This window comes from Hydra vulgaris, chromosome 15 (assembly GCF_038396675.1).
Source record: "Hydra vulgaris chromosome 15, alternate assembly HydraT2T_AEP".
In the NCBI taxonomy this organism is placed as follows: Eukaryota; Metazoa; Cnidaria; class Hydrozoa; order Anthoathecata; family Hydridae; genus Hydra; species Hydra vulgaris.
Genome location: NC_088934.1, coordinates 5,015,892 through 5,041,747, shown reverse-complemented (window position 1 = coordinate 5,041,747; position 25,856 = coordinate 5,015,892). Strand labels below are relative to the sequence as shown.

The 25,856-nt window shown below is 26.6% G+C and overlaps 1 protein-coding gene across 1 annotated transcript in view; it reads right to left on the bottom strand.

Moving 5' to 3' along the window:
• The window catches only part of LOC136072137 (ER membrane protein complex subunit 8-like), a 39,785-nt gene that overhangs the window by 10,816 nt on the left and 3,113 nt on the right, over positions 1-25,856 (bottom strand). The window contains exon 3 of the mRNA XM_065820635.1: positions 11,048-11,117. Coding sequence (XP_065676707.1) covers positions 11,048-11,117 — 70 coding nt within the window. The remainder of the gene's footprint in view (positions 1-11,047; positions 11,118-25,856) is intronic.

The window sequence follows — 25,856 nt, the reverse complement described above, 5'->3', positions numbered from 1 at the left end:
ACACACATATATATATATATATATATATTTATATATGTTAACATTTATTTAGCATGTATATATAGATGTCAATTAGTATAAGCAATCTAAGTAATGACTAAGTGTTGCACCTGACCATCTTAATGTGTTAATAGACCATGAATTTGCCCTGTCAGTAACAACTAATAGACCAGTTGACCAAGTTGCTGGTGATAATTTAACTACAATACAATTGTCTACACAAATGTATACACCTTGTAGTGTTGATGTGATAAATCTTTTGCATCTCAAAATTCAATTCAGGCCACATTACTTACTAGATAAGAAACCTGGAACTTATTTGAAGGTCAAGCTGATGTATAAATTGCACCACACTCCACACACCAGAAACAAAGCTATTAATATCAACCCTATACAAAATAAATATTACTTGAACAACAGAATGCAAAAAAAATAGCCGCAGTCAAAGTATCAAAAAGAAACTATTTCAGTGATTGCATTGTAAAGGGATGGTTCCACAAAACTGTGGAGTTGATAATATTGACCTTTATTTTATTTGTTCATCAATAAACTCTAAATAGTGAGTTAGTTGCAGGACAGTTAAGCAAAAAGACTTAAAATAAAAGCAATATTTTTCTTTTTTCAAAATTCACAACATTATTTTTATCATTTATATTAAAATAAGAAGTAAATATTTTATTAGCAATATAACTTTTATAACATAATATTATTATATATAATATATATACAATATAAATTATTTCACTAGCTGTCCAGTACCTGTACAATATAAGTTTTGGTAAGTCTATTCCACACCAACCATATCTACACTTATTGCTTATTTCAATACTTTATAATAAGTCGTAGAAAAATAATTATATTTATTAAATATTATATTTAATAAATATAATTATTTAAACAACTTTAAAAAGTATTCTACACAATAGAGTGCTCAATGTTCTTAAAAGAACAGAGCAATTATATATTAGTAGAAAATCACTTAACAAATATTTTTTCTATTTAACACTGTGTTTCATCATCAAAGATTCATCAGAAATGTATATATATATATATATATATATATATATATATATATATATATATATATATATATATATATATATATATATACAGCGTGGAAAATAATAAATCAAAGGCGAGCGGTCAAACTGACCGGCTAATACATAAAATTGACGACCAATTGTTTTTTTTGGGCGGTCAAAATTTTAATTTTTTTCTTTGGTTTAAATTTTTATCATAGCAATTATTCTGCATGACAAAACTTTGTAAATAAAACAATAACTTGATGCTTTAAAATGAACGAACTCGTATTCCATTTTTATTTGTATTCTATTTTTAAAAAAAATAAAAAATAAACATTTTTTTGTAATATCAAAATAATTTAAATTGAATACTTAATCAAGTATCGTTCTATGTAATACTACTATAATAAATGCGTAAGTTACAAAAAACAAAGTTTTATGTAACTTAAAAATGTTCTTTTAAAGATATGTTTCATCTGATTCATTATCCAAAGTTTCATCGAAAGACAATTTTAAATCTAAAGAATTGTCTTGTGATGATTTTAAATCAATTAATGTTTTTATAGTTGTTTTTTTTTCTTTTTTTGAATAAATTTTTCAACTTTTTTGTGTAGGCCTTCGCAACGCATCTTCGGCCCATAATTCAATGGCAGGATTCAAATCAAACTCTTCACTATTTGTTTCATCAGTGCACACCTGAATTAAATTATTAAGCTGTTTTTCAGTTAAGCGATTTCTTGTGTCAGTTTATTCTATTCATAAGAGAAAAAAGACCCTCAACCTTTCGAAACAGGCAATACGAACAACAATTCAACAAGAAGTAGAACTGGACTCCAATACATTTTCCTAGAACTTGAAAAAATTTGATACTATACTTTACGGTACTCAGTTTTATCTGGTGCCAAATATTTGACAGTGTAATCAACTAAGTTATGCCAAGCATCTAACATATTATTTACACTCTCAGTGAAGCCAGCATAATGTAACCGCATATTATAAAAGTCATACAATTTTTCGATGTTATCATCAGCAAATGAATTATTGGTGTTATTTTGAAACCAGCCACCAGTGTTAAGGATTAACATTCCATACATATCAGGAACCGTATTTTTTGTTTCCAAACGCTCTTCTATGGATTCGGCAATTAACGCTACAATCATTGATTTTGAATTCTTAACTAAAGTTAGTGCATTTGTAAAGTCATGAAACTCAACATCCTGGAATGAATACTTTTTTAGTGTTGTTTGTTACTTTTGCAAGGAAACGTTTTACTGTTGGTAAATCATTAAATTCTTTTTTCTTTAAGCGACTTAACTGTTTTTTAGTTTGTTCAATAAATCCAGATGATGCTAAGGAATCAATTTCGTTGCTTTGAAAAGATAAAGATAACAACTTTGCTGGCGATAAAACTTCTATAAATAATGCTATATAAAGAGGTATTTGTCCATGATTCCACTGCTGATGATACCCTTTAAACTTTGCTCTTTCTGCTTGAGTAAAACTGAAGTATGCAGTCATGTTTTTTAAGATGTTCCATATATACTCCATATTTGTATAAAATCATCTCAAGAGCTTGAATTTTATGTGCAATCCATCGTGTTCCTATTTATTATTGAACAAGTATTTTATTTTATAAAAAATTGTTATTGCTCAAAACACTGTTTTATAAAGAACTTTTATTGTATAAAAAACTAGCATGTAATAAAGTATATTATTTTATAAAGTATTTTTTATAGATAAAATTAAAAAAATATATACCTGATGCTTTTTTGGAGCGAATATCTGCAATGTTAAATGAATTACCCTCTTCAAGGATAGCAACAAGCTTTCCTAACTGTCGAAACTTTTTTGGAGATTTTTTATAAATGTTATACATTTTCAAAATGATGTTATTGATATCATTAAACGCTTTTATTTGTGCAAACTTATCTTTTAACGCTAACTCAAGGCGATGTGTAACACACCAACCAAAAGTTACCCATGAAATTTCTTTCTGAAGTAATACATTTATACTTGTTCTACTTTCTCTATTTACAGCTGCGCCATCAGCACCAAAACCAACTAATTTAGTTTTAAAATTTTCGATACCTTTTGATTCAAGGGATTGACTGATTGACTCAACGCATATCTCGGTCTTTCCTATTGGAGTAGGATCAAAACTGATAATAAATATGGCTTCTTTTTCAATTACAGATACATTTGTTAATGCATCAATTAAAATACTGAAGTAATTTCGTGTTTTTAATTTATTTCTGAGAATATTTGACAAACTCAATCCAATGTAATCAATAAAAGTTCAACAAGTTATTTTATTTCTATATGCTTGGCCAAACTCTACACTATGATTTTCTTCCAAACGTAGTATTTTAGGGTATACGCTAAGCGCAAGCTCTTCTTTGGCAGTAAAGTATGCTACCTCAAATTTTTTTCTTGTTAAATTTAGATCTTTCGTGGTCATGGTTTTCAGAAAGAAATGCCGCAAACTGATAAAATATCAGTTTGCAGCATTTCTTTCTGCAGGTTGCTTAATTTATCATTTCGTTCGCTTACATCCATTCCTTCACTTTTCATTGCTAATTCGTAGGCTCTTTGATGTGGCAAACCATTTGCATGATCAACTGCGGCACTGTGCTGTATCCTACAACTACCTTCATCGCTTCCCCATTCTGGCGTATATCCTTTATAAATATCAATTTGTTTAGTATACTGACGACATACAGTGCATTTTAATGCTGTAACATAATTTCTATTATATAATATCTTTAGCCATTCATTTGCATTATATTTTGAAAGAATAGTGTTTACCCATTTTTGAGCTGTTGTTTGCTGTAATTTTCTACTATTGAGTTTTTTCTTCTTTTCAACAGGTGGTTTTAACTCCGATCCTGCTTGTGTTAAAAATGAAAGTGTTGTTTGTCTCTTTTTAGTCGCCTCCATTTTGAAGTTTTGATGTTTGACGATTCTCTTATAATTTAATAATAAAAAAAATGTTCCAATTCGCAATCGTTAATTAAAAAATTTATTTAAAAATAACTCATTCATTGCTATGACTTCAGAAATTGCGGAAAAAGGTTACGAGAAAAATAAATGAAAAAAAAGGAGATAATGTTCTTAGTTACATACATTAATTTTAAATGATAGTTAAAGAAGAACTTCAATTGTTACTGATGTTGAAAAAAAAAAATGATTGCACATTTTATATCTCATTTGTATCGTTTTATATCTTTCTTTCATTTTCATTTAAAATCATTTTATAAACTGCTAATGTTATTTAGTTGATAATAATGTTAATGCCTCTCGCCGGCAGATGCTGAACTAATATTTAATAAAATCATGACAATCTTTTTATGAAATACTATCAAAATTATTTATGTTACTTAAAACGAAACTTTATACTACAATATATATATTTTTAAGATTTCAATAGTAGAAAAAAAAAGCAAACGCGCATTTGGTAATTTTAAATTCTAATCTAAATATTAAAGTTAACTTCTCAGTTGCTCAGCGTCAACCGAACAAAGAGTCTTTAAAATAGTCTTCGACATTGTTTGAGTTGCTTAATAGAGTCTTCGACGGCGTGGACACATAAAGCAACTCAAACGACAACTTGTTCAAAACTGTTCAGAAAGAAACAATTTCCTCACCGACCGTGTTGTCAACCTATGAAATGATTTGACCTAAAATGCTGTGAACACTAAGAACCTTGACAATTTCAAATACAAACTTTCTTTTTTCCAGAGTCTTAACTAATTGAAATCTAAAAAATTTATTTTCATCACAGAGGGGCTTGGTGGGCGGCTCTTAGTCAATAATTTGTAGATTTTGTTGACTACGGATATATTTTTTTATTGCAATTGGCATCAAAAGGTAAAATGTAAAAGCAAAAGGTAAAAAAAGGTAAAAAAAAGAAAAATAAATAAAATGATATAAAGAAAATATAAATAAAATGTAGGAATAAAAGAATGTTCTTAGTTAATATTATATTATTAAAACAATTTTCATTTTACTGGTGGATTTCACCACCAGTAAAATGAAATTAGTCTTGATAAGTGAAGCAAAAAAAAAATTAATAGTTTACGTCATTTATAATACTCGCTAACGAAGCAATTTAAAGTACAAATGATAAAATTATTTTAGAAGCTTTTTTCAAAGATTTACATTTTATGAAATTTTGGTATATGCATTTTCAAAGACATCCTGATAACTTGTCAAACGTTATATAACTCTTTTTTTTTTTTTCAACCGGTCAACCTTGATAATATATATATATATATATATATATATATATATATATATATATATATATATATATATATATATATATATATATATATATATATACAGTATGCAAAAAAAAATTTACTTAAAAATAAAATCATATTTTTAAAGATTGCATCAAAAAAATGAGTTGTCCATTAAAATATTTAAAAGATTTTTTTTATATATCTTATCAAATATTGTTTTAAGAATTTATTTGTATATTGGTGAATTAAGTGCTTTTCAAACCTATTGAATTTTACCCAATTGATCTAATGGTGCATAAATTTGACTGCAAAAAAAATAATCGTACAGTTCAAAAATAATTTCAAACTGATCAAATTCTATGGGAATTAGTATCGAGTGGGACCTTCTTTAGCCTTGATGGCCAAATATCTAAATGATTTGGCATTGAGTTGATTAAATTTTGGGTCTCTTCTGTTTTATATTATCCCATGCCCTCATTATAGCTTCTTTCAAGTTGTCTTTTTGTCTAAATGCTCGGTCGCCATATTTTCTATTCAGAATATAATACAAATTTTCTATTGGATTCAAGTTCAGACTTTGAGATGACCATTTCAAAACATTGATGTTATTTATGTCAAAGTATACCTTTGTTCTCTTAGCGGTATGTTTTGGATTGTTATCCTACTGGAGTATGAAATCGCTTTCTGTTCTCAATTTTTAAGTATATGGTTGCAAGTTAGCATTGAGAATTTCATAATACATTGAAGCACCCATTTTGTCATCAATAAATGTGAATTTCTCCACTCTTTTCAACTCATTATACCCCAAACCATCATATTTCCTCCTCCATGCATTACACTACCTCGCAAACAACTCAATTTATAAGCTTCTTCTTTTTTTCACCACACTTTTTGGACTCCATCCAATGAGACAAGATCTGACCACAAATTTTTTTTCCATTATGATATCAGTATTTTTAAGAACTTCGATCCAAATTCCAATCAATGTTTTATTTGTTTTTGAACCACTCTACCTCTATATCCTTGTTCTCTTATACAATTTCTGATTGTTTGAGGAGTCACTGTGATGTTATGATCTTCTTGAATTTTTAAAGCTAATTTAGCTGCCGAAACAAATCTATTTTTTTCTCTCATTAATGATGACATTAATGATATTTCAATCGATTGCACTAGTGGTCTTGCGTTTTCATCCTCTACCAGCCACACTAGCAACGGTTCCAATCAGATTATGCTTCTTAACAATTGAGAAAATGAAGTTATGCTTTGACACAAATAACATCAGTGCTTTGGAATGGCCATCTCAAAGTCCGGACTTAAATCCAATAGAAAATTGGTGGTACTTTATAGACAGAAAAATTGACAAAAGAGCATTTAGACGCAAAGACAACTTGAAAGAAGCTATAACGAGGGCACGGGATAATATAACAACAGAAGAGACCCAAAATTTGATCAACTCAATGCCAAATCATTTAGATTAGGCCATCAAGGCTAAAGAAGGCCCCACTCGATACTAATTTCCATGGAATTTGATCAATTTGAAATTACTTTTGAACTGTACGATTATTTTTTTTGCAGTCAATTTTATGCATCATTAGATCAATTGGGTAAAATTCAATAGGTTTGAAAAGCAATTAATTCACAAATACACAAATAAACTTGAAAAACAATACTTGATAAGATATCTTAAAAAAACTTTTAAATATTTTAACGGACAACTTATTTTTTTGATTCAATCTTTAAAGTTATGATTTTTTTAAAGTGTACAATTATATATATATATATATATATATATATATATATAATTATATATATATATATATATATATATATATATATATTATATATATATATATAGATATATATATATATATATATATATATATATATATATATATATATATATATATATATATATATATATATATATATATATATATATATATATATATATATATATATATATCTGTATACAACAACACAAGAACAAAAATGTTTACTTAAACTAAGTTTAAATAAATTTCTATTTAGCAACCACAAACCTGAAAATTAGATTCCTGCACTTGTAACAATAGTTTTTTATGTATTGTTTTACGTAACTAGTTCCAATTGTATATAATTTTTTTAATGAAAAAACTATATTTGTATTTCACCTGATGATTCAGCAACAACTTCTTAAATTAATAAAACATTTGTATAGAGAGAAATTGTATTTATTGATGTTCATATATTAAACTATTCCAACTCTCATACAAAATATTATCATTTAAATATATGTATATATATATCTACCCAAAAAAAAACAATCTGTTAGATCCCCAATTTTTAAAAAAATTTCCATTACACATCATTAAAATAAAAAATAAAATTAAAGCTTCTCAAATTTCCAAAAAGGGTCTCTAAATTTGCAAATGAGCCCCCTACATTTGTTGCCCCTCCAATTTGGTTGTTTGGGGTAGTCTAGCCACGGCTATGTATACAGGCCTTGGCAGGAGTAGATAAGGGCATGATTGGTGATTCATCTGTCTAAAACAGATATTTTTTTTTTTTTTTTTTTTTTTTTTTATTCACCTCCTGTTTTTCTGGTATTTATTTAAGTACCATAACATTTTGTAGAAAAATAGTTAAAAAGATTGTTTATTTATTGTCATTTAACAAAATTTTTTAAACTCTATTTTGAAATATATTTAGATCACTTTTTTTTTGAAACAATTTATTTTGTAAATTTTATTTGCATATTTAAAAAGTTTCTTTGTTGCTCGTCTTCTTTGTAAAACATTTTTTTCTAATTTAAAAAGTTTCAAAAACTGAATTAGATTCAAGCAAGAGAGCAAGTATTTATAAGAAAAGACTTTTGTAATTAAAACTTGAATGAATGAGTCTTTTTAAATTGTTATAGAGTTAATTAATACAAATTTAAACAAATAAATTATTACCTTTATTAAAAAAGATTTATAAGTTAATATTTTTACTAAGTTAGTGAAAACATTAACTTTGATTTAAAAAGGCCGTACTCTAACTATAAAAACTATAAAAATATTGTGCATTAAAAAGCATATTTTATTCTTAATAAGTTTTTAATTAAAAACATATAATTTAAATAGCTTTTTAAAAACAAATAAAACTTTTGAGTTTCTTTTTAAAAAGAGTAACGATGAATAAACATTTTTTTTTTAATTATTATTCTGTATTTATGTAATACTAAAACAATATTTTATTTTAAATGCACTGTTTTTTACTATTTTAGTTTATGTAAGTAAAGTACAACTCGCTAAAAAGTATTAAATTTTGCTGTTTAAAGAAAAAATAACTGAATTTTTGAATAAGCTTAATTTTGCCAGTTAAAATATATATATACATGTATATATATACATGTATATATATATATATATATATATATATATATATTTAATATTTATGTATGAACTGGAATATTCAAGTATCAATAAATTTAATAGTATTACTTTTGATTAAATACTGATAACTGTAAACAACTGTTAGAAACTATTACAAAGAGATATTATTGTTTTAAATATAAATTTATTATTCTATTTCAAATTCTACAAAATTTTTCCAATTCGCATGAACAAAAAGTTCATACTTAGTCGCAGTTAGTTTAGATCATGTTGATTCATAGACATTTTCTTCCAGTAATAAATAATCTTAGACTAAACACTGAAGGTGGAGCTGATGATGGTTTGGTCTGAAAATTTTATGCATTATATTTTTTCCTTGTGCATGTTTTTTTTTTTTTTTTAGGTAGATCAGACTATCTGCCACCATTTATAAGTATATTCTTTTTGAGGTTTTTCAACAGAGGAGGGGGTTTTTCAATTTAAGTTTTAAGAACAAATCACTAATGTAAAAAGATTTGTATTATTTTTTAATTATTTGGGTTTTTTCATTTTCTCAAAATAAATTTGTGCTTTTTAGAGTCTACCAAAAGTTTTTTTTACAATTTTTTACTTCTCTTTGTACGATTTTGTTAATTCAGTGTCTGCTGGTGCTTTCGAAATTTAATAAAAGTTGTTCAATCAAAAAGTGTCAACTTTTGTAACTGGAGTGCATTTTTGTGTCATCAACAAATAAAACTTTAAAGGTAAGATTATCAGAAAGATCATTAAAATAGATGAAGAACATCACAGGACCAAGAATGAAACTTTGTAGTAACCGAGAAGTTACTGGAAATAAAGGAGAGTGTTGTCTATCAAGGAAAACTTTAATATTGCAGTTAGAATGGAGTGATTCAGTAATTTAAAGAACTTTTCCGGATACATCATATAAATAAAGCTTATGGAGAAAACTAGCTTGCCAGAATTTATCAAAAGCCACTTATATGTCAAGAGAAAATAACTCTTGCCTCACCGCTATCATCAAATACATAATAGAACCTTTATGTTATAGCTCTCAAAAAAGTCAGCAATAGAACAAGCAAATCAAATCCTGATAGATAGTGAGCAAGTAAGTTGTTAACCAAGATGAGTTTTCAAAAAAATTTTCAAAACTTACTATTAATAGTGAAAAAAATCCAGAATAAAAAGGTCAGGGTAACTTTTTAAAAATTGGAACCACGTATGCCATTTTTTTTTTTTTAATATCAACTTCACATATGCTATTTTTTTTTTTTTTTAACATCTTCACTTCACATAGGGCTTTTTTTTTTCAACATATCCACAATCACAATATACCATTTTCCAGCTGGCAGAAAAATAAAGAAAGATAAAACAAATAATTGTGATTAAAAATAGGAGCTGCAAAAAAAAAAAGAAAAAAAAAAGAAGAGTAGAGACAATTGTAACCAGAGTAGTAAACAAGGGTTGAGTGAGGCTTTACTTAAAATCGACAAGAAATAAAAGCTTCCACGCTTGCCTGAATCCAGGAGATTATGTAGGAGACCCATTATTCAGTGGAAAGGCAAAAAGACATAATCACAAAAAAAGTCCAAGGACCATCACACACAAAAAAAAAATTACTTAAGAAACCTTATTTTTAAAAAAAAATGTCTTTCTTTTGTAATATTACTTAGTCAATTCTTTTATTTTTTTGAATGATTTATAAATTTAAAAAAAAAAATTATACCTTTACATCTCTAATAAGTAAGATTCAGTTAAGTACTCTTTACAGTTAAGTACTCTTCAACTTTAAGGTTACTTTCTACTTTAAATCTTTTTTTACATGTTTTTATAACTTCCTATGTTTCCATACGAAATAACTTCAAAACACAAGCCTCGGCAAACAAAAAGTTGATGTACTGTAAAACAAGTTGATTACTATATTACTAGGGATAATGGTTCAATTTCACTTCCTTATTGATACCTCTACTTTACAAAGTAAGCATTCTGTCACTCAACCATAATCATATTAGGAATGATTTTTTTTGATTTTTTTTAAACCTTTAATAATTTAAATTAGTTCTAAACTTTAAATTATCTCGATTATCATCTGATAAGCATCTTGGTTAGCATTTGATAAACATCTTGATTGTCATAAAAAATCTTATGAAAATTTATAAATGCATAAATTAAAATTTAATCATGATAAAATGTAAATAAAATATATAATATACATAATAAATAAAACAACAACAAAAACATAAACCATAAAATAATGAAAAGAAAATATTTTGCGTTTAATATGATAATTGACCAAAAAATAAGTTTTTTAACAAGTTTTTTTTTAACATTCTATCTTAGTTTTAGAAATAAATAGTTTTCTACCATTACAAAGTTTAAGAAGTACCTTACCATTACAAGTATTGAAAGTTTAAAACAGTCATTCACTTACCATTACAAGTATCGAACGTTTAAAACAGTCATTCACTTTTTCAGCAATCTTATATGCAATAAAATCAGGGCTAAAAATAGACATTTTACAATCAGTTTTTCTATCGCAAAATATAACTTTTCAGAAATATAAATCAAAATACTTTAACATTTTTTTAAATCAATTTTTACCTATGCACAACTGTTGTGCATAGGTAAAGATTTAAAAAATAAATAATAACTATAAAATATAAATAATTTGTAAATTTAAAATACTATAAGCAGATACTGAAGAGTAAATTAACTTTATTGCTTTTGAATATATTTTTTAATAAATCATAGCAAATATTTTCAATTAAATCACTAAATATAAATAGGGTTCCCACAGAAAAATAAAATTAAAATTGCAAGACTTTCTTGAACTTTTCAGGACGGTTTTTCTATTTTATCAGGATATTTGGTAATAAAATTTAAATATACTTATTATAATATTAAATATACTTTTAAATATTAGAATAAGTATATTTTAAGATATTCCTCCCCCCCCCCCCCAACATTAAAAAAAAAAAAATTTAAGAACTTTCCTGGATTTTACATAAATAATTTCAAACAATACATTCTTTAAAATGCAGTAATTTTTTCGATTAAAATAAAGGATTTGAAGACAATTGAAAAGATTTCAAATAATAATTTCACTTGAAACTCCATACTAAAACTGATAAATATACATTTGAAGCTTTTACCTTTTCTACAAAACTTAATACAAAAAGTGAAGCATAAAATATTGCTTAAAAAGAAAATTTTAATAAATCTTAGATTTGGTTTTTTAAATACTAAAAATGCAACCTTTAATAATATGAAAATAAAATCAAAGAATAATGTCTGATATAAATAATCATTAAAGGATTTAAAATACTATCTTTCTTCTTTATTTATTGTTCTTGTTTATTATTTTTTTAATCAAATCTAACTCTAAAAGTTATGTAAAACAAAACAGAAAAAATTGATTTTTTTCTGCTTTGTTTTACATAACTTTTTTTGTTTATTTGGCTCTTTTAAAAGCGTAGAGTCACTTCTCTTTTCTGCATTAATAGCAAGCTTATCAGATTTATTAGATAAGAACTCAATTTGACTTTGAAGAATTTGGCGTTTTGCTCTGACGGCTTTAAAATCATCGCGAACAATCTTTCTCTTTAATCCGTATTGTCATTTTTTTTTTAATTTTTGCTTTTGTAAATCACAATATCAACTGCTTGCATTTCTAGCATGATGCTGCCAATTTTCATGCTTTTTTAAGTACTTTTTTAATGTTCACTCACTTCCCCAAGGCCAAGAAGGTCACTGCAGTTGAGGAGGCTACTATAATTGTGGTTACAACCCTCTCTCAACTATATAACTCTGAAACACAAACCTTGACGAACAAGGCCAGTACACGGAGAAACAAGTTGAGTGTACCAGAGACGTGGTGGGGATCGAACTAGGAACTTCTTGCTTATTAGATAAATACTTTACCACTACACCACTACCACATTCAGGAGTTTCTTTGGTAGACGGAAGGTGGTCTTCAATAATGCATAAGACAAATTGTGATTTCTTTTTCAAGTTTTCAACCAAAAGTTGCTTATTGATAACAAAACCATAATTGATAGATGACTGTCCATGTGAGAGCATAAAGTCTAACTTAAACACCTCTTCATAAGCCCTTTTTTCCCAATGAAGTCAGAGAAAAATCAATGTCAACAACTTCAAATTTTTTGATACTGTTCTTTTGCCAGTTCTGTTTTTTTTTGATACAGTTTTTTTGCCAGTTCTGCTTTTTTTGATACAGTTCTTTTGCCAGTTCTGACTTTGGTGACACACAACTGCAATTAATTATAATTAAATAATTAATTGCAGTTTTAAATTCATTTTTAAAGGTCACTAATCTGTAATTGGTAGAGGTAAATTTTGCCACAGTTTTCAAGCTTCCGTAAATATAGTGTGGAGATCACATGTCTCTATATCTATAAAAAAATATTTCTTAAGCATTTTTAAAATCAGATGCATAACAATGATAAAACTAGATAAAACTGTGTTTATAATTATAAAACACACTGTTTTTTAACTTACTAGACACACTAAAAGTTAAAAACCTTAACATAGTTTAATTTTATTAATTCTAAAATAACTCTGATGTTAGGGTTTCTTTTTTTTAATTCCATAATGAAGCCTTCGAGAATCTCATCTTTAATTTGATGCTCAGGACTTTTGCATGCTATCATTAAGAGGCTTTTGAGATTTGCTTTGAGACAACTGGTTGTAAAGTTGACTTTTTTCTAAGTTTAATTTTAAAAACGGCTTTTCTACACAAGCAATGCTTCTTTCTACAAAAGCAATGCAAAAAATTTTCAAGTATTGTTGAATAGTTTCAATTTCAACTTGCTATTTCTAAATTAATTGAACACAGACAAGAGGAAGAAAACAAGCAAAACTGTAATTAAGCTAAAAATTAGGAAAAATTAAGTACTATTTCACTATTAATTTTGACAAATTATCATAACTTACTGTATCTTCCTGATTACAAATCAAATATATTAACTTTCAACTCCCAAAGAGATAAATTTTTTTCTTCAATTTAAAATTTTTTTAATTCAGGTATTCTTATTGAAAAGTCTTGACAAAATATAACTGACAGTTTCTTTTTATAACTTATAACTGTTTTGTACTTTAAGAACATATCAAGTACTATTTTGTGAACACAATAACTAAATCTTCACACACACACACACACACACACACACACACACACACACACACACACACACACACACACACACACACACACACACACACACACACAGAAGATAGAAATGCTATAAACATAACAGAAAACAAAGCAATGTTAAGGAATAAAAAAACACACACACACAGAAGATAGAAACGCTATAAACATAACAGAAAACAAAGCAATGTTAAGGAATAAAAAACACACACACACAGAAGATAGAAACGCTATAAACATAACAGAAAACAAAGCAATGTTAAGGAATAAAAAACAGTTGACAAATGACATAAAAAACAATTTTATGATCAGAAAAACATTTTATGATCAGAAAAACAAGAGAATTCCAAAGCACTCAAGTAAAATATCTATACTCAAGTAAAAAAAGGATGAAAGAACAGTTACATTAAATGAAAATTTGAACATGAAAGAACAGTTACAGTGAATAGATTTTAAATTTTGCTTATGAGTCATGCAAGATTAGGTTTTGGTGGATAGTACAAATGATAATAGTTTGCTTGAAGAACCACCTCGCATATGATAAAAGTATTAAATACAATGATGAATAAGAGATTTATATATAAGGTTGAGAGTTATATTATAAGGTTGAGAATGGAATTAAAATTAAGAAAATAACAAGCATGAAAAAAAGAAGCTTTTAAATAGATTATTTATAACATTTTTTCTATGAGTAGTCAGTGGTAAACAGGGATTTAGGATTTTTGGTTGGTGATGCTAAACTTTTTATTCAACCCGCTCTGTCCAGTGAGGCATTAAAAATTTGTCTATTTAAAAAAAAAGTGGCAGAAACCAAACAACAATTTTGTATGTCATAAGGGAGTCACTGTCTTGATACAATTAATAATAAACTTACTTTGTATTGATATTTTTTAGAACTGAGGTCAATCAATAATTTCATTGTAATTACAAGGCTAATAGCACAAAATGTTAATATTTTTTAACTTTTTAGCAAAAATTATCATATTACAAATTATATTTTTATAATTAACTTTTTATAGCATGATATCATTGTGTAGCTCATTTACTTGTGTGGTGCTTGCTAAACGGATGGTTGCGTGATCAAACTCTCACAGTGCTAATTTTTTTTTAATATCTTTTGACGGTAATGCTCAAAACAGTACAAGTAAGAAATATTAATTGCAAGCATCAACATCCAACTTTGTAAATATATGTGATCTACCAAATTAATTTCTGATGGTTCAGTCCAGTAGTGTATAAATTGACTGACTGTTTAGGTAAGGCACAATGAACAATTATTCATTGTGATGACTTTGTGATATATTACAATAACTTTTAAACTTTGCAAACAATATAAAACTATGAAGATTTAAAAAGTTTTTACTTCAGAATAACTTGTTCATTTGATGTTTGATGCTCGCAACATTATTTTTTATTGCTATTGATTCATCTATTAAATACTAAAAAGATTACAATAGGTAATTGTGAAAATTTCTTGGTCTGGTTTTGGTAATTTCTTTCTTGGTCTTGGTAATTTCTTGGTCTTGGTCTTGGTAATTCTGAAAATTTCTTATAGTTTAAAGCAAATAATGCAATTGGCAACTCATCAGAACAATATGGAGTATTAAACCCAGATGGAGTGAGAACGGAGCATCAAATCCAAAAAAAAAAATACAGAGATTGTTCCCAATATAGTAGTTCAAAAAAAACGTTCCTCAGGATTTCATTTAAAGAGCTCCAGGGAGGCTGCCAGTAAGTCACAGTTAGGAAAATACTATATATACTGTCAAATCTGTATTAAAGTTGTTTCATGTAGTTACGTTGCTTTAAGTGATCTTATTCATTATTGTGATTAAAAAAAATCATTTAAAACAATATAAAGAAAGACCCGCACAGCAACTAATAGATAAATTTGCTTGTAAAAAACTAGAGATATTCTTACGCGCTAAGCAGAAATTAAACTTACTGCAGTTTTGACAAAGTCTTCCTATAGCAACAGCTGATTACCTCAACTTAGTAAATAATAACATTAGCAAATAAATTTTTCTTGCTTTTAAAACTGCAGTCTTATTTGTGTAAAAAAGTAGCTTACAAAACAACGGGTGGTCAACAACTGTCTGAATGTTCAAAACTGCTGCTTTGAACTCCCAAAATGAATTCTCGCCAGTCAAATTGGACCAATATGATCTAATTTTAGTTTTAAAAAATAAGCTTTTACAAACAACCAAGATGTGTTTTAAAAATTCTAAATTTTCATAACATCTTAAATATTTTAGACATTTTGTATAAAATATTTTTATTGTTTATGATGAGCTACATTTGATTCACTTTGATGTTGTGCATTATATATGGCATAAGCTATATCTTTTTTGTTTTTTTTAAACATCTTCACTTCCAACAAGGGTGCAAGCAACCACTATTAGAGTTGGAAGTTACTGGAAAAACTGAGAAAAGATAAAATTTATAGAGCAAAATAACAATTAACAGACAACTTAAAATATCGCAAATTATATGAATCAGGAAAACAAGATGAAGGATGCAATCAGAGAGTGTTGGCTTCTTATCAAGACAAGAATAAATAGCAGTATTATCAGCCAACAATGCCACCTTAGATAAACAAATAGGTCTGGTGAACTTTGCAAGAGATAAGACTCAACAAAAGAAAATTTGCTTTGAAGACCACAAGTATTAATGAATGATAGATTTAAAGAATTTTATGATGGCAATGGTTTTTTGTGTTCTATAGTTTTTGGTACTTGACTTAAAGCACAGATAGTACTCAGTACACTACTAATAGTCCAAGCAATTGCAAACGTTATTCAAACTACTATTAATAAACATCATTTTTTACACACTTTTGTTTTACTTCACAATAAAATCAATGGTTGACTTTTATATACTTAATTAAAGTTCTTATTTTATTATTATTTTCTGTTGTTCATTGAAAACACTCTTTGGAAAAAAAAAACTATAACTCCATTTTTTATTGTGTTAATAAGCAAAACTAATAATAATAATAATAATAATAATAATAATAATAATAATAATAATAATAATAACAATATATTTTCACTGACAGGAGATAATCCACTGTTATTTATGGTAGTAGCCCTCCTATCCCATAACCCAAATAGTTAATCTGCAACTAGGTGATTTCAATACTTGAAAGCAAGAAGCAATAATCAAAGAATTAAAAAAGTTAATAGAAATTTTAACAATGGATAATGCAAACTTGACTAAGACAGCTCTTGATTTAGAAAATTCTAAATCAAAATCTAGTCCAGCAGTGACAGTTTGGGCTAGTAAAGGCTAGTAAAGTAAAAAAGACTCCACATCAAATGCAAATTATTAATACTATCACAAACGAAACCAAAAAAAGAGATAAGAAAAAAAAAAACTCGATTGTTTTCGATTTTGAGAAATCAGCATTAAATGATAAAGTCAAAGCAATCAAAGAAGATAAACAAAATATCTGACAAGAGACAAAGGTTGAAGGTCAAAACCAAATATGTTATCAAATTAAAGTCAAAGAATGAATATAAAGCTTCTTATTTTGTTATTTTTACTGATTATTAGAACAAAATTTTGTTTTAAAAAAGGCCAAGGAATTAAAGAAAGATAAAACCTACAAAAATGTATTTATAAATCCTGATTTGACAGAATCTGAATAATACAAATCAAAGCTATTGAGAGAAGAGTGTAAAAAACTAAATAATGACAACATTGACACAGTAAAATATTATTTTAAAATTAGAAATGACAAGGTAGTAAGAATGAAAAGAATAGCAATTAAATGCCAAAGAAGACTTTAAACACATACGATGCTTTAACTTTGAAACGAACTATTAAAGAAATTAGTTTAGTGGTGGTGTTCACAACCTTAATAAGTTGCTGAGCGATAAGACATTGCTAGATATTGAATTAGTAACCTTTCATGAGTGTAAGAATTGCAATTTAAGTATAAAAAAGGGATGCAATACACAAAAATGCAATGAATTTGTATTTTTGTGTATTGCGTTCATTATGACCTTCTAATGAATGAATTAAGGTTATAATGTGAAATATATAAACTTGATGTTATTTGTGTTACAGAAATTTGGTTTAAAGCAGAATCAGATGTAAACATAATCAATTATAATATTTTCAATAGCAATAGAAAGACTCATAGAGGAGGTGTTTGTTTTTATGTCAAACAATGTATTAATCAGTTTGAAACTAATATTTCACAGTTAATAATTTTATTGAACAAATATGGATTTATCTGTTTTAAAAATATAAGAATTTTAATTAAAAAAATAAAATTTTTTATTAGGATGCATTAATAGACCACCAGACTACTTATTTATTGACTATCGACTACATATCTCATGAGTACAATAACTTTGCTTTGCTATCTATTAATGCTGCTGGAATAAGTATTTATCAGAAAGAATATAGCCATCTTAATATTACAGGCAACTTTAATTAAAATATAATAGATTGGTCTGATAATGATTGTCCTTTTTCAGTGACTGATAATGATTCTTGAATTAATAAATTTATTGAATGTCTTGAAGAATATTTTCTATTTCAATGTGTATGTGAGCTAACATTTCAGGGTCATCAATTATTTAAGTTTTGTTATCTTATGAATGATCTTAATTCTTCTAACAAATATAAATAATAAATAAAATGATATCAAAAAGTAAATTATTACTTATTTTCAAGTCATTTCAGTAATGTGGATAGGGAAATTGGATTTAAAAGTATATCTATAAATGTTCAATTTTTTTTTATCATTACAATTACGCAACTGAACTATTTAACATATGCATCTCATAATGAAACACCAGTGGATGTATTGTACACAGACTTTAAAAAAGCTTCTCATAGTGTTTCACATAAAAAGTTACTATCCAAGTTATTGACTTCTGGTATTTCCAATAAATTTCTTAAATGGATAGTCTGTTTCTTAGTTAACAGAAAATAACAAGTGGTTTTAGGTGAAACTGTGACAGATTGGGTTGATGTACTTAGTGGTGCACAACAAAGGTCTGTTCTAGATCTTCTCCTTTTTTTGGTATTTATAAATGATTTACCAGAAAAATTAACGAATGTTGTTTACTTTCGGATGATAATAAGATAATTGTATTTCTTACTCTCACTACTAAATAATACATTCAAGAGCAAGGATGAAGGTCTAATAAAAACACTGTATTGCTCATATATTAGACCAAATTTAGAGTTTTCGATTCAAGCATGTATTATATTCTGTATTATACAAAAGATATTAATGAACTAGAAAAAGTTCAATGTATTGTTGTAGTAACCAAAATGATAGCAGAACTGAGACATTTTGAGGATAAAAAAAAGATTGGAAATTCTGGGTTATTAAACAAAATCAAACAATGAACTCTATTTGCTCATCAGGTCCAGCATCTAACATTAGAGGAGCAAAACATTGAATGAAACCTGAATTGGTTTACAATTGTATGAAATGGCAACACTTTTTCAGCAATAGGGTTGTTGATGGATGGAATAGCAGGCCTTGTAATGAAGCAGGAGCGATCGCTCTGCGCACATGAAACACACCAGCAAACTTCCTTCTGGATGTAACAAATAGTGCTTGTTAGTTTCGTTACAAGAGTAAAAAATCATGCTCGTCTAAAAAACTTGCAAGGGAGAAAATTATTTTTATAGTTGATTTTATAGAAAATATTTACAGTAAAATTTTTTTTACTGAAGTAAAAATATGTTTAAACAGTAGAGTTTGCATATTGTTAAATAAAGCAGTTATATGTGTAACAAAGTATGGCATGCATAATTAATGCGTGAAGTACTTCAAATTTAATTTATGCAATTTATGTTTTTTAGGGTCACTTCAATGAAAATTCCAAACTTAAATGTTAAAAAATGAAATATCTGGCTTGATATTTTTAATATTTAGGGTAATATTTATAAATATCTTATAAATAAATATCTAGCGTAAAAAGTTTATCAAACTAAAACTTCGATTTCATACAGGTTCGATCACATTCTATTAATTAATGACTATTATATTTAAAATTCAAAAACATTAGAATACTGGTTTTTGTATTTTATCTGGTGGTTTTTTGCACGAGTCAGGTGGCTTTTTGCATTTAATCTGGCGATTTAATGCATTTAATCTGGAAGTTTTTTGCATTCAATCTGGCGGTTTTAAAATTTATATCAATTTTATAATGCTAATTAAGCCTAATGAATTGCTTAAAGGGTTAGTTATAAAAAATATTCCACATATTCCAGTAAAAAATAAATTCAGATGTGTAACAAATAGTATAATACAATAGCAATAATAATAATAACAATAATAATAACAACAATAATATATATATATATATATATGTGTGTGTGTGTGTGTGTGTGTGTGTGTGTGTGTGTGTGTGTGTGTGTGTGTGAGTGTGTGTGTGTGGTGTGTGTGTGTGTGTGTGTGTGTGTGTGTGTGTGTGTGTGTGTGTGTGTGTGTGTGTGTGTGTGTGTGTGTGTGTGTGTATATATATATATATACACACACTTAAATTTAGAAAAAAACAACTTTTAATGGAACCTAAAGTTTCATGCCTATAGAAAATTGTCAGCCATGAAGTACAAAATCAAAAATATAAAAAACTTGATATTAAAAATTTGAAAAGGAGAAAATAATTAAAGGAGAAATTTATTTTTGTGTTTTCATTTAGAAACTAATTCGCCTTTTTTGTTTAGCAGATTGTCCCCTTTGTAAAATAATATTTCAAATTTTTGACGCAGGATTGTTTCACAGCATTTAATAATATTCCATTTGATTGAAGATGTAAAATTGTTTTCTTTAAATTCCCTTATTTCCAGCACAGGTTTTAATTCCCATACATACAACAGCTCAGTGTCGTTCTTGTACTTTTTTATGCTAAAGGATTTTAAATGGTTCACATAACATAGCTTAAAAGAAGTTTTGCTTATCCCAATGTATACTTTATCCTTGTATTGAGGTTTATTTGAGCTTACGGTGGCTTGGTAAACAATGTTGTTAGACAAGCAATTGTTGTTCAGTGGACAAAGAGATTTTTTAATGCAATTGCAGGTTTTTTCTGATAATTTTACATCACCATATAAAAACATTTTTATTGTGTGAGTTGATAATAGATTTAATATTTGGAATGCAGGTATAGCTTATCTTAATTGTGTTTCTGTTAAATATTTTGTGTAATTTGTGGTTTTTAGGAAAATGCTTGTCAATTAGGATTAAAAAGCGTTGACTAATTTCGGTTGTAACATTTTTACTAAATGGAGGATTGTACCAGATTATGTTTCATTTGTGGTTATTTTTTGGAACATTTTTTATGCTTGGTTTGTATGCCAACTTATAAGTGCATTCTGATTGCTTTAATGCATCTTCATAAAGATGTGTCGATTTATTAAAAATAACTTCACTTGATGAATTGGCGGACAATCTTAGCTCAATATTTTTTGAAAGATTATTTATTATGTTAGGTGGATGGTTAGAATCAGCATGTACATAACTTAGCTTATTATCAGGCTTGGAGTATGATTGGAATGAATTTGAATAAGATTAAAACTTAAATCAAGGTAGTTAACAACTTTAACATTGCAATTGATAGAGATGTTGAGATTGTTTTGTTTGAAAACTCGAACGACATGCTTTTTTATTTGCTCCATTTGATGGCCATTTTTGTTCTTAAAAACAGCTAACCTGTCATCTCAATATAATTGAAATCAATTTTGTTGAAAAGCTGCAAAAGTTGATTTAAAAGAAAAATCCCAACTAGTTTGCTAACTTTTGCGCCATCATAGGCTTCCATGGTAACATCAAACAATCCTGCTTTCTTTTTAATCCCTGATATGCCACCGTTAAAAATGAAAGATTTTCTTGCATGACGTATAATGAATTTGCTTTGCTCGTCTATTATTATATGTTGCTCGGAAAAGGTAATTGCGTTATTGAGTATGTTTTCATCAATTGACAGATAAAAATTATTTATGTCAATTATTATGTATGTCAATTTATGTAAAACAATCGTCAAGTATAGTGCAAGGACAGTGCAAATGTGATGAGTGACATTTAATAATGACGAACAGAAAAAAATAAATAATGACACTAATGTCACAACTTAGATCTTGCTATAAATGACACAGTTTCTGGTTGTAGAGAAGTGAACAAACTTTTACTAGAAATCTTTTTTTGGCAACTTTACTAGAAATCTTTACTAGAAATTAACTTTAAATAAATAAATAACTTTACTAGAAATCTTTTTTTGGCAACAGTATTATGAGATGGTATTTGTTACCAAACTATATTTATTTCTATTTGCAGTAAATATTTAAATTATTAAACTATTATATATGTGTATATATATATATATATATATATATATATATATATATATATATATATATATATATATATATATATATATATATATATATATATATATATATATATATATTAGTAAAAAATCACTTATCAAACTTTTTATGCGGTGCTTAATCAATAAAGACTCATTAGAAAGAAATAGGGGAGAGCATATCACCATGACACACTTTTGGTTTTTGCTTCGTAACAATTTTTTTAATACGCTTTTTTTTTTAGGCGATTGGTTTAGTTTGTAGAATAATATTATACCTACAAAATAAGTTCTATTAATTACCAAAATATAACAGGTTAAATTTGTGAGACTAGTTAAAGTAAAATTAGAAATTTTACTTTAACTAGTCTCATAGCATAGTGAAAACGGGCTTAAAATGTAAAAGAAGTTAAATTAAATGAAGCAATAAAAGCAAAATTATTTATCATGATAAAGAAAAACTGCCAGAATGAATGCAAAAAACTGCTAGATTAAATGCAAAAAACCGCCAGATTAAATGAAAAAAACCATCAGATTCGTGCAAAAAACCACTAGATTAAATGCAAAATCCGGTATCAATTATTTTTTGTCAAATATAAGTTAATAAACTAAATATTTTCACTGGTATCTTCGAATCAGTTAAGCTTATATTAAAGTCTATTAAAAAAGTTAAAGCTAAACGCAACTTAAATATAAAAAAAAAAAAAAAAGTTTCAATAAACAATACATTTAGCAAATATATTTGTTATATAACTTTGAATTGAAACTTTTGGAAGCATGCTTCCACAAGTTTCAAACAACAAAAGAAAAAATGTTACATCACTAGCTTCACAAACGCAGTTCTCAAAATATACACCAGTATATAAGTTATTTATATATTATATTTATATAAGTATATATATACTTACACTAATATATATATATATATATATATATATATATATATATATATATATATATATATATTATTAGTATATAAGTTTATTATATATTTATAATCATATATTATATAACTATACATTATATAAATCTATTATATATTTAATGAGTATATAATCGCTATATTTAAAATATTATTCACTTGATAATAATTAAATGGCACATTCAGTTTCTATTTTGTACAAACAATGAATGAAAAGTTATGAAGTCATTGCTGCTAACAGATAGAATGGAATGTTTACTATTTTCAAAACATTTCATCCCAATGAGAATAGAAAATTTAAATTAAAAAATTAAAACTTGATTGAATTTTGAAAAATCGAAAGTTTTAACAAAATTTTGTAAAAATGTAAGATTCTTTTGCTTTATTGTTTTTAATTTTTCACACATCTTCTTTCATCATCTTTCTTTTGTAAATAAAAGATCTTAATCCTTTTATTTTTAACTATTATCTTTAAATTAAATTAAAAACGTTTCTGTTGCTTAGAATGTCCGCGATCAAGCATGTTAATTCAACTCCAAAAAGGAAACAAGGTTATGTAGTCATCTTTTAGTAAATGGCGATATTTCATTGTTTTTATTTAATATCAAAGCTGCAGTAACATATTTTTTCTGGTAGATAGGCAAATGCATTAACTAAAAAACCAAAGCTTTTTTGTCTCGTTTCCCAGACTTCACATAAAAAAAATTTAAACAATTGTCCACCCTTTTCCCTGTACGCAGTGGTACGCTTTTGATATCCCCTCTCCCTATACTTGCGTACATTATTTATGAATGGCCCATGGCAACCAATTTCCAACTCTGAATATTATTCTTGAAGACTTGATGCCGAGTGCGCATAATCGCGCTCGTTGATAACGTATTTCAGTATTATGAGGGCAAAATATCGCACTGGTCAATTTTATTCATCACATGCACTGGAATAGCGTACCAGCAGAAGTCATTCAATTTTAAATCACTTACAGTTTTAAATCAAACTTGAGAAAAATTAAGAAAGCTTAATATTAAAGAGAAAGATTAAGAAAGCTTAATATTAATGCCTTATTATTTAGAAACTGAATTAACTTTTTAAGTTAATTAAAAAAATCTTTTTTTAATTAATTTAAAAAGGTAATTCAGGAGGTTTTATAAAAAGATTTTTTCAAAATAAAAGAAGTCATTGAAATGAACAAATGTTGTTAATATATAATTTAAATAAACTCTAACTACCATCGATCCACAGTCTCAATTTCGATCCACTGTACCCTAACTTCCTCTACATAAGATATTTTAGAGTAACAAGATTTCAAACTGTTAATTAGAGTTTCAGTTTTTTACTGTAAAACTTTCTTGTGAGTTTTTGCTAAAAAAAGCAATAATTTGATTTAAAGTTACATCAAAAGTAATACATTCAAAGTATGAAGTTTTAATTTAAAAATAAATCTATATTTTACAAAGTTCAGTAAGTGTTATGAAACAAAAATTTAAACACTCAAAAAATATTTTAATTGACCAATCATTAAAAAGAGTTGAAGGTCAATTCTTTGTGTTATCCTGTTTTTTTTTTTAATTTGTGTGCGGGCTATATATCTTGAATCATATTGAGTGCGAATAAATCAAATGAAACTATCTGTTTTTAGTTTGGCAACTGATATTATGTTTCAACCCTCTCAATTTGAAGAGGTTACAAATTTTATGTGGTCATAGTTTTTGAACGCTTTGAGATGATTTTATGAAATTTAAAATTAATCAATAAATATAAGTTTTAGTTAAAACTAGTTAAAAAAAGTAAAAATTTATTAACACCAAAAACTGCTGCATCCGCTCTTGTTTTAGTGTCATTAAAAAAGACACTTGGGAGTATAGCAAAGAACATTCAAAATCCAAATAGTTAACATTAAAATATATTTATGACGATGGAAATTTCTTTTGGCAAATATGTAATAAATAATAATATCTCAAATTTATTGTCATATTTGAATAAACAAGTCAGTCAAAATGAGGATTTTTTTTTTGTCAAGATAGCAGACAAATATTTTGTGGTCAGATAATATAACATAATAAGATAATATACAGATAATACAAAGTCTCTTTTAACAATGTTGACACTTGAATGTCTTGTGACAAAACTTGACAGCTATGTATATTTAAAACCAAAACATTTAAAATATCATGTTTAAAAAAAAAAAACATATTTAAGATATTAATATATATATGTCACGAATAATAACATAAAGTAATCATTGCTAATGGTTTAAACACATGTTTTTAAATAAGAAATTAACAGAAAATTTAAAACGACTATCCTAAATTTAAACATCAAAGATTAAGAAATAAATTTTATAATTTAAACATCAAATTTCTTAATTAATCATCAACGATTAAGAAATAAAGTTCATTTTAGAAAATAGATAAAAAAAGATGACAAATGAGCTGAAGCAGTAGTGCTTTTATATATAATATAAAAAAGGTTCGAGGTGCATATAGATGAAAAGAGTATTACTATTTGAATACTGAATTAGAAAAAAGTTTTGTAATCAGGGCAAAAAAACAAAAACAAATAAAGATAATAATGCCAATCTAAATGGAAAATTTAGATAAGGTCATATGAAATAATCCAGACCATGTCACGCTTATGCCTAAAAACTGTTTTAATTTTACATCATTTGCAGTCCATATCAAATAAATGATAACTGTGTAAAAATAAGCTAAAAATGTACATGGGTTGTTGAGATATTGTTAGTTGAATTAATGCTGATTCAACATTAATTCAAAGGACAAATCTAAAGAGACAACAAAGCAACTTATAATATCTT